This window comes from Amphiura filiformis, chromosome 10 (assembly GCF_039555335.1).
Source record: "Amphiura filiformis chromosome 10, Afil_fr2py, whole genome shotgun sequence".
In the NCBI taxonomy this organism is placed as follows: Eukaryota; Metazoa; Echinodermata; class Ophiuroidea; order Amphilepidida; family Amphiuridae; genus Amphiura; species Amphiura filiformis.
In genome coordinates this window covers 18,589,424-18,600,787 of record NC_092637.1, presented here as the reverse complement: position 1 = coordinate 18,600,787, position 11,364 = coordinate 18,589,424, and the positions used below count along the sequence as shown (strand labels likewise).

The 11,364-nt window shown below is 37.2% G+C and overlaps 1 protein-coding gene across 1 annotated transcript; it reads right to left on the bottom strand.

Annotated features, from left to right (window-relative positions):
• Positions 1–2,754: 2,754 nt before the first annotated feature.
• Positions 2,755–6,206, bottom strand: LOC140162604 (uncharacterized). The gene is made up of 4 exons (XM_072185870.1): positions 6,002–6,206; positions 5,331–5,516; positions 4,727–4,901; positions 2,755–4,456 (listed from the first exon to the last, which is right to left on the bottom strand). Exons 1-4 carry the CDS (start codon positions 6,084–6,086, stop codon positions 4,381–4,383), a joined length of 522 nt encoding a protein of 173 aa, XP_072041971.1. The 5' UTR covers positions 6,087–6,206; the 3' UTR covers positions 2,755–4,380.
• Between the last annotated feature and the right edge of the window lie 5,158 nt (positions 6,207–11,364).

The following is an 11,364-nucleotide window of genomic DNA, read 5'->3' as shown; positions in this document are numbered from 1 at the left end:
ATTGCCTGTTTTATTAATCTTAAAGGACAGGTTGTTCATCATAACAATCTCTTGTGGGCATATCTTCTTTAGTTTTTATGCAAATAAGCTAAACGTCCTTAATGGTCCCATATTCCCTGCAAGGTACCCTAATTTAACTCCTACAACTTTCTGTCAACTCTCTCATACATAACGTCTGTCTTTTTGCCTTTTCTGTCTTTTACCATTTACCAATATTTAGAACACTAATTAAATGGTTAAAACTAAAACAAACCCTTAAAAGCAAGGCATTTTATTCAAAATATATTTATTCGCATGGTATAGTTTACTGTTACAAGCAAATTATAATCAAAATGACTGCATGATTACTCAATCCAATCTTCCATTTTCTGAATGAATTGATTATTCTATTACCCCCACAAAAGTGGTATATTTGATTGGTGGGGAGGTATCATATTAACTACTGCGTTACAGTGTTAACGGTTGGGATTCAGAAACACTTCGCCGAAGGGAAGCACAGAACGGCCCCCACGTGGCCAAGGAACTGGAACGGGCCGACGTAGAGCTAGACGATTTTCTCATCACAAAATACGGGCTTTGGTTGGACATGCGTAGTTCCGAGCTCCACGGATCAGGCAGGCGCCTCGAAGGAGCCAGTCAAAGCATTCACGTTGCATTTGAGAAGTCAGCAATCCAATGTCCGCAATATTTACGATATGATACGTCATATGCACAACCTCTGTACGTAAAAATTCGGCTAATTCAGAGAGAAAATCTTGTTTGTCGTATAGGGCCTACTATTAATACACAATTACTTTGTTTTTCACTGATGCAGGCCTATGCATTCTTAAATAAGTTTATATACTTCATAACGTGTTACCATGTTGAAAGTTGAAAATCTATACTTGCTTTAAATGTTTAAAGAGAAGTATATACGATTGAATCAAGACGATTTATTTGTACTAGGATTTCATTTTAATATAACTATTATATATCTCATAATGTAAAGGCCATAAATATACGCACTTGTGCAGTGCATAGGGATACAAACATGATAAAGTTAATCTGTTCTTTTCATTCTCAATCGTTACCTTTGGGACATTCCACATGCATGCTGTCCATGCTGTCTGTCCCAATGCCTTCTCCGACCATTATAATAGCAATTTATATCGTGAAACCGTAGAACGATCTGTCGGTCAGCATAGATATTGAAAACTAATCCCATCGCATCAATTCAAAGCTACACCTTTTTTTGAAATACTGGTTACCATTGATTACCAACAATTCAGGGACTTTACTGCTTCAAGAGCGCACACGCTAGACATTCCACAAATGACATTCGCAACCAGGATCAGCTCCCCGAGTTTCGTACGGGTTACTACGAGACAAATTAGCAGTAAGTTCCTTGTCCAGGGGAATTTCAACCTAACTCAATTTTTCCACGAGAGCGTACTAGACACTGTCAGGGTTCGAACCTGCAACCTCTCGCACCATAGTCGAACGCCTTGTCGATTGATCTAACTTGACTGCTTAACTTAAACCCAACAAACACAAAATGTTTTCGAAAAGGTTAGAAAACGTTTAAATGTCGCGTTATACCGGGTGTCCGAAAAAAAGGTTACATGTAGATTTTTAAAATTAATGTCAGTTAAGGGGTACTACACCCCTGCCCAATTTTGTGCCTATTTTTGCATTTTTCTCAAAAATTATAGCGCATTGGTGACAAGTAAGATATGTATATTATAGGGGCAAGGACTACAACTACAGCACTGGAAATTTTATTTCAACACAGACAACAGTTGTGGAGTTACAGTAAAAAATGAGGGAAAACCAGTATTTGATCAATAAATCAATAACTACTTGCCTCGAATTGCTGAATTTTCAGTGCAGTAGTTGTAGTCCTTGCCCTATAATATACTTATCTTACTTGAAACCAATGCACTATAATGTTTGAGAAAAAAATGCAAAAATAGGCATAATCTATGTACCCTCTTCTAGTACCCATGTGAATGTCAAGTTCGCATTAACCTACATACTTAGTCCGTATTCCAAGCATTCCTGAGCAAGCTCTATGTGACATAATGTAACACGAGGTTCATTATTCCACCGTCACAGTCACCGTCAATTTGGCGGAGCACTTGAGTAGGCCGGCCTTATCATGGCAGATGCAGTATTTTATTCTCATAAACAAAGAATAAAACTTGTTGAGTTTTATTTCAAGAGTTCGGTAGCAGCGATTTCAAGTCAACAAAATTCAAGGCCTTAAGGGTAGACGAGGTATTGTTGGTCGAAGCAACCTAAAATCGATTTTCATTATCTAGATCAATATATTATTGAAAATTAACACCTTGGTGTTTTGCAAAAGTTTATTCTACAAATCGTATACTCTACAAACTTTCTTAATTTATTGTTGTTAATTAGTTATGTACGTTTTACAAGTGTTGTTGTTTCAGCCCTCTTCACAGCGTAACTCAAGAACCGCAGCACCTATATAAGTATATATGTGGTATTTTAATTCTTCTACACGCTCGCTATGTATTGAGCAATGCAATTTTTGCCAAAGCTCACTACTATTCGTAAGATGCTGTGAACTACCAAATCACAACAGTTTAAAATAATTAATAACCTTAATGCAACAGATTGTTTTTCATTTCACTATGTTGATGACAGGAGATACAGCGTGCAGAACTGCTTTCACCTAAAACGTGTTCTTCTCTAATAACAACCATCTTCCTTTATTTCTTACCACCAAGAGTCAAGAAGTTCTAAAAGTGATTTATTTTCAGTGTACAACATTTAATGTTTCAATGTTTTTCTTTTGTGCAATAAGTTCAACAATGAAAATTAAGAGAAACATAAAAAGTAATTAAGTAATAAAGAAAAAATCTGAAAACAAAGGTGTGCGTGTGTTCAACTTACGTTGTGCGATTTTGATGGTTAGTCACTCTTTACACCCCTGTCAGCTTGCCCTCATAAGTTAAGTTACTTTAAAGATACGGAATTGAAACTTTGCAAATTTTGCAAGAAAGATTGACAAATAATATCTGAAAAAATGGCATTGTTTTGTTGTACCATCACAAAATGCGGTCCATTTTATACATGTAATCTTTTTATGGGACACCTTGTATATAAATTGGCAATTAACTGCAAATATTCTAATAACCTAGTGTTGGCAAAATATTTGCAAAATATATTTGCAAAATATATTCTACAATAACATTTTGACAACATTGTAAAAATCTTGTTTTTGTGTTTTTCATACAAAACGTTTTCATGACCTTTAAATAACCCGACATTTAATGTTATTAAAATTAAGGTTTTACCAACACCAAAACCCAATATGTAACCTGTTTAAGGTACTACATCCCTGGCCTTGATGCCTATTTTTGCATTTTTCTCACAAATTATAGCGCATTGGTGACAAGTAACATATGTATATTATAGGGGCAAGGACTACAACTACTGCACTGAAAATTCAGCAACTCAAGGCAAGTAGTTATTGATTTATTGATCAAATATTGGTTTTCCCTCATTTTTGACTTTAACTCCACAACTGTTGTCTGTGCCGAAATAAAATTTCCAGTGCAATAGTTGTAGTCCTTGTCCCTATAATATACATATCTTACTTCTCATCAATGCTGTATAATTTTTGAGTAAAATGCAAAATAGGCGCAAAATTGGGCAGGGGTGTAGTACCACCTTAAAACGGTTAAAAGCTATAGACGAATCCAACGAGCCCCGTCATGGTCAGGATTTGGTCGGCCATTATTGGCACCAAACAGGTGTTGTGAGTGCCCAATTGGGTGGATTAATCCCGCTTAAAATTCGATGTTAGATTCTTTTGTGTTGTAAACTGTCATCATTCTTTTGTCTACGTGTAACACGGGTACCGGGTGATCAAATGCAGTTTAAAATACCCTTCAAGGCCACATCATTTCACATTTTAGGTGAGATAGCTGGGTCCCCGTGGCAGCTATGGCTGCCATTGAGGAGTAGGAATGCGTGAAATTGGATTCGTCTATATGCCTATCTACGAGCTTATGATGCCAAAAGATGGCAAAAGCGAAAGTTGTGAGATTAATTTCTGGATTTACCGGGTAATTACTTAATATTTGTATGTCTATTAATGATGTTATTTCCAGTGCTTTATATGTGTTTATATTGTATTTGTCCACCCTGGATGATTATACGATCTGTCCTGGGCTTATTGTATTCCTTTATTGTTCAATGTTTTTTATACCATATATGTATTTTGATAATAAAGTGATATGATTTCAGTAGAAAGAAACATCTAGCAAAATAGCAAATCAATTTGACTTTTTATAAACTAGTTTTAAAAGATCTTTAATCTGATATATTGTGTTACTGAAAAGCCTGAACAATTAAACGTTGTCGCGGTATTTATTCAGTGAACGTGAATTCAGTCTTTTGATATGTTTGAAATCCATCTTCCACGGGCTTCAAAGTAACGAGAATTCTGAAAAATACAATCAAAGAAAAACGCAATAATTATTAGTTCCACGGTAACTCCAATACCACTTCCAAAGAAAATCTTATTTTATTATTTGAATATTGGCTCTGCCCAAGAAGACTTAAATATTTTTGGGCGAGAAGCGTACGCGCCTCCGCCCTGCTTTAGTTTCACATTTGACATTTTCATGACATCTAGTATAATCACATTTGATGAAAAGCTCTATTTTAATAAAGGGTTAAGGGAATATGTCCGGGCCAGACCAAGGTGACTTACCTAGACACACCCATGCTGTTGTTGTCTTTGTCAAAATAACGTACGTCGGCTTTGACTTGCATGTAACCATGATAACCACCAGTTTCCAGGACCAGCAGTTCCAAATAATCATCCTTTAGTATCTCCACGCTATATTTCCCGGAATCAAACATTTCTTGATATGCTTCTCGAACAGCTAATACGTAACAAAATTAGGCAGTAATAATATAAGGGCTGTGCAATAATTATGAGCCACCCCGGCGTAAAATTTCCAAACGGCTCGCCAAAATCGCTTGCCCCCTCTAAGCCCGTCAAAATCGCTAACCCCTCCCTCTCTCGGCCTACCAAAATCTTTGCCACCCACCCCCTTGCACATGCCAAATTTTTAGGTCATGTGTATTAGTGTGATAGCTGTTGCGATTGTTTGGTCTATGATAATTTTGTTAGAAAAATTAATAAATGATCATATCAAACAACCGTGTTTAGAGTTCAAAAGAAACTGATGAACTTTTCAGATTCGTTTCTAAATTAGACATTTAGTGTGTTTTATTTATACAATTGTTTTTTTAATTTGATTTTGCCGAGTACGTACTGGGCAACATAAACAACACCATGTGAAACTTACCCTCTCTACCTTCTATGATCCCTATGTCTTGATGCATGTACACACAATCTTCTGTGTATTTCTCTGCCATTGCTGCAGCATCGTGAAGCATAAATAGGTCTTCGTATTTCTTTAACCCTTCATTAACAAACAGCTTTGCATCTTCCTTGCCATTAGGCAGCGTGCCGTCTTCAAACCAGTGATTACCTGTAATATTCATACCAATGAGTTAGAATCAAAGAGTAGGCCTACTGACTCTGACATATTTGCGTGTCGCTCATGGACGCCAATTAATGAACGGGACGGCTTCAAAACTCGACCGCCGGAGGTTGAACCACATTCTATTGTTTAGAACAATAGGAAACGGCTCCAACCGGACGGAACCCGGCGGGCAACTGGCGGTTGAGTTTTGAAGCTGCCCCAAGTGTTTTTTTCTTCTTCTGAGTCTTCGTCTTCGTCTCCGTCTTTGTCTTCGCATTTTCGATCACACGAATGCTTACAATGTGAACCACATTCCATTGCTTAGAACAATAGAAAACGACTCCAACCAACCGGACGGAACCCGGCGGGCAACCGGCGGTTGAGTTTGAAGCCGCCCCTAACTATTTTTTTTTTCTATTTCTTCTTCTCCTGGCCGAAGTTTCGTCCACGTCATCTCCTCAGTAGATTTGTTTAACCCGATTTTTTCTTACCTTGTTTCCTGTACTTTGCATTGACATTGCAAGATGTCAAGATGGCAGCCGAAATTATTAGGGCAAATAGTGTGCTCTTCATCATAAACAAGTATTGTTCTTGACTGATTGGGATGAGTATACAATATGATGATTATACAGGTGCTTGCCGACTCATTGAAAGGTTCAATAACTGTGTGCAATTGACAGATGGTGCACATCACCAACACCAAGTCAATAATTATATTTGTACAGACGGAAACGAACCAATAGAAATACGTCCTGTAGCGAATCACGTGGAAATATAAACGCACCATCAACAACATCCCGGGATCAAGTGCGTAATATCAAGGGTCATGCTACAAATAAACTGAATTAATAAAATATTCCATTCAATAGCGTCATTAGACTATGCCATAGTCGATTTTTGATAAATAAAAACGTTATTATTAATCATGATGAACGCATGCAGTTGAACTTGAAATTAAACTGATATTTATTACAAACATCAAAATATTAGTAAACGGTTATGAAAAAAAGTTTATATAATTATATTAGTGACAGTAAAAGTAAACTATAAGAAGGCTTATAATTATTTAATGCAACATTATATATTATAATGGCATCGCTTGATAATCCATCTGACTACTGGGACAAGATCGACAACATATTTAGTGTAGTTGATCTGGACCTCTTCTTTTAGATCCATTTATTACCCAAATTTCCTTTAATTATAAACAAATTGGTGTGAAAGAGGCGTAAAAGCTCGGTTTTCTTCAACATGCTAAACTAAACACATTTTAAAACTATATAATTTATTTATTGGCAAACAATAATCATGGTATTTAGTAAAAAAAACGTGACATGTTCGCGCGCTTCACGTTTATTCCAATAAAGGTACACATAATAGTCTGTTTAAGACGCGAAATTTACCTTGATTATTGCCATTATTAGTATTACTAGCGGGATACCCGTGCTTCGCGCGTATGGGGTTATATCAGATGAGAAATTGTTTTTAGGTACCGCACAGCTCCCCGCAGCCCCGCACCGCAGTCCCGCACAGCAGAGGCTTGGCTATAATAGTCGTCCATTGGCTAATTTTGAAATTTGAAATTTGAAATTTTTTAAATTTAGAAGCCCATTGGGTTATGGTTATGGTTAAAGTTAGTGTTTATTATGAATATTTATAAGTACATGGTGTCCTAAAATTCCTTTACCATTGAAGTGATCTCTTCTACAAATTATCATGATATGGATGGATTCGTGCAAAGAGGAAACTTGAACAATTGCTTTGATACCTTTACTTGACCAGTTTCCTTGTGAATGTTGAAGCATATCAAATCACGTGTAATGTTTTACTGGTTCGCTCAAACATTTTGGCTTGGCTCCCTCTCCCTTACAATAATAGACTTTGCTTTAATAGACTGTGTTTAACAGTGTTGATCACAAAACGATGCATAGGCCTACAATGTTTAAAAATGCTTTACGATATCGACACCTTTTCCTAATTTCATGTTGGTGTTTCTATCGCTGCTGAAGTTCAAGATTGTATAAATTAACAGAGCAGCTTTTTATTGCCGGTAAAAACACATCATATCATGAGTAAAATTAAATCATTTTCTTTAATAAATTATTATATGCCTTTTCCTTGGTCTCAAATGAAATTGCTTTAAATATAAATGATAAACGCAGTACCTCAACTTTGAAGTGTATGTAGGATGAGGGTCCAACATGAAAATATACACAAAGAGCTTGCCATATCAACCATTTAGCTCTTCATTTAGCTATTCAAAACCATAGTTTAACCATGGGGTGTTTTTTGTGGGATTTTTAAAAACCTCCTTTTTCCAACCTCCCCTCTTCCACACTCCTACACTGTAAATTGGCCAGAACACATGGAACGCGTTCATTAATGTAACGGTTTTTTAACACATGACACGTGTTCAACTTATTTAGAGAACACTAGTGTTAATGTAGAGAACACAGGTGTTATTACCTTAGAACACTAGTGTTCTAATCCTTTAAACTCTGGTGTTCAAAATTACTATCTATGAACACCTCGGACACATGAAAGAAATGTAACGGTTTTTTAACACATGACACGTGTTCAAACATTGATTTTCAGAATGCTGGTGTTCTCAGACATTTTCAAAATCTCATTACTCGACAATAAACAAATGCATAGTAGTATAAACAAGATAATGGCGGTGTTCCGAAGAATTCCGATGAAATCAGAGAGTTTTCACCTAAGGCAAGCCCAAGGCTCGAACCCTCGCCGATCGTATCTCCCGGCTGACAGCGCAACGCATTTGAATGCGATTAAAATCGCTCGGCCATAGTCACCCGCTTGTGTCTCTCCTATGCTTGTTCATCTCTGTCAACAGATATACGGGCTCCGAGTCGCTCCCAAAGTTGCCCTGAATTTCATTCTTTTTTAAATCCTTTGAATTTACTCTCACTATCATCCCATTTGTCTTGGAAAAGACAGTTTGTTATAGCGTTTCCCGGAAGCGTTTCCACGTTGCATCGCCACGCCATTGTTGTTGTTGTTGTTACTTATATCCCTCCTTCAAAGGAGCACCGTGTATTTCTCGCTGACACGTCGCAGCTCTCCAACGCCTCTATCTGCTCATGCGTTCCATTTTTGAACACCAGTATTCAATATAATCATTCAGAACACTTGTGACACGTCTGATCAATACTATGTGTTCTACATTATACTAAAAGAACACTAATATGCAAGGCTTATCATATTTTCAAATACACTAGTGTTCTAAAGAGACAATTATGAACACCTCGGACGCGTCTGAGAGGCGTCACGTGTTCGGGAACATTTGCAGTGTAGAATAATGAATACATTATGTAGTGTCAAAAATAGCTCTACGATGACCTTGACGGACGGTGTACATAACTTTTAGCGGTGCGGGCTGCGGTGCGGGGCTGCGGTGCGGGGCTGCGGTGCGGGCTGCGGGGAACGGTGCGGTACCTAAAAACAATTTCTCATCTGATATAACCCGCGCGGGTCCCCGCTAGATGAGTAAATGGGAGCGTTCACTATAACAGGAAGAATTACTGAACAGGTAGAATCATTGAAAAGGGTACATTTTATTTATCTAAATATATCTCTTCTTACATTTTCTTTTTTAGTTTCTTCTGCTTAAGCTTATGATTTTTCGTTTCCATGTTATTTATTTATTTAACCCCGTTCCCATTATTTTCTAAATCTGTTCTTTCTTATATTTCCCTTTTGGTTTCTTTTTTTTTTTGCTTGTGATTTCCCGTTTCCGTGTTTTTTTTTTAATCCTGTTCTCATTATTTTAGCTTCTTTTTTTCTTACATTTCCTGACCAGTTTATTTCCTTCAATTCTTTGATTCTTTATTACGTCCTCTCATAGCGTGTCTGCGGACGTGTTCACCCGTTATCATAATCCCGTGACCAGTCCATGTACATTTTTGTCCTTTATTTTTCCTTCTTTCCGTATTATCATGTCCACTGGTCTCTGGCTCGCAAGCCGCGTGGCTCTGCGCCGTTTACGCGCGCATTGGCGTAGTGCGTATTACGCAGGCGGCGCCAACGCGCTGCCGGCCAGCTGCAGTGACGCGTAGTCTGGCTACCGATTTTCATAACAAAATCCCCGTTTTTACCCATATTTTCACTGTTTTTGCAGCCAATTCTTGACCGTTTTCAACCAAATAAAGTTTAAACACGTTCCCGTATATTCTCCAATCTCCCGTATGAATTTGGTGACATTTGGATCGAAACTGACGGAACTTTACAGCTACAAAACAGAGTTGATAGTTGTGTCTTAATCATTGAGAGACATATACACTGCAAAATTCCTGGCGACAGAGTGACTACATCGCACTGGAACTCTGAAGTCACTACCGCCGTCACTCCCGAATAACCTACCCTATGGTGGCCGACAGAGTCACTACAGGAGAGTGACTACATCGGAAACAAGGCAGTAGGGTACTATGCAGCAGTGTCATCACGTAGTGACTACAACTGCTAGCCTCCGATGTGTTACCTGCTCGATGCCGCATCGGCGACTCATGATGTACACCACCGACTAGATTCCGACAGTGGTCCACATCTTGTAGTCACATCAAAGTGACTTCCGTAGCCAGTGCCCCATGCGTCGCCTGCTTGGTGCCCAGTCGGCGAACTTCAAGGTGACTACGCTGCCGAAAGGTCGTTGACCGAACCCTGTTATGAGTTCGAACACTCTGGGGACGCGCGCGTATATCTACCAAATACGCGCTGATGATGACAAATACGCGTATCATGCTTGTTTACTGCTTGTATACGCTCATGAATGGAAGGAGCTGGTTTTATAATTAATTGATTGATGCATGCTGTACAGTGGGTCTGTGGTTCTACTGCCGTCTTTGTTTTGGTTTTGTTTTTATCGTGCTTTTGCATTCTTTATCATTTATATTTCAACTGTGAGACTTCCGATTCATTTTGTTTCATTTATTTATTGTTCTCTTTTATAATATTTTAATTCTTTTCGTGCTGCCTGCTTAATAACCTCATCAACTGTGTGTTTTATTTGCAGTTCTTGTTCTTGGGTTATTTGTTGTTTGTTTCATTTCAAACATTTTTATTTTGTTTATTTGTTTGCTTGTTTTCCCACAAAACTTATATCATTGCTTTGTTTACTTCAGTGGTTAGATGACATGTTTTGCTATCAAATTATGCCTATTTTTTCATATTTTGCATGATAACGTTATTTAGGCCTATTGAAACTTTTTTATATTTAAGACGAATTGTGTTTTAAAAGAGATATTAATTTTCAGCCGAAGTTCGCAAAGTATGCCTATTATAGGCCTAGCATTTTCAATTTATACATTTTGATTTGCCAAAACTTTACTTATTTTGAAGCAAGAATTTTTCTGTTATATTTAAAATTGATTTATAGGCCTAGCATGCATTTTGTTTTACTTCTTGTCACTTTCCTGAAAGGTCTACTGCAAATTTATACTTTTACTGCCGTAAGTTTATGCAAAACTTTGGCTTGTGCTATTTTCTTTTTCCGTTTTTCAAAATGGTGTTTTTATAGGCCTATGTTAGTTTGATTTGTTTTTCATGTTGATTTTTTTTACGTTATCAAAGTAGGCCTATGCCTATAAATCGGTGTCACATCAATATAGGCCTGTTGCAATGTTTGTTTGAAATTGTCTTATTTTTTATCACGCAAATATTAATGCTTGTTATGAATTATTATTGTTATAATTATTTATTTATTTTACACATTTAATATTTTAATTCATCAATAGGCCTACATGCTTCTTATAATATTCCTACTTTTAACTTCTTTATTTGCAATTTTTTTTGAAAAAGTTGTTTTCTTTCGAAGTGTTTCTTTGTTTCTTCCATTCTT

Bases quoted from the DNA above. Each gene is read 5' to 3' on its own strand.
- LOC140162604 (XM_072185870.1), bottom strand. From the start codon at position 6,086: ATGATGAAGAGCACACTATTTGCCCTAATAATTTCGGCTGCCATCTTG. The intron at 5,517-6,001 runs GTAAGAAAAAAT...TGAATATTACAG, and splicing joins TGCAAAGTACAGGAAACAAG to GTAATCACTGGTTTGAAGAC. The intron at 4,902-5,330 runs GTAAGTTTCACA...GTTACGTATTAG, and splicing joins GATCATAGAAGGTAGAGAGG to CTGTTCGAGAAGCATATCAA.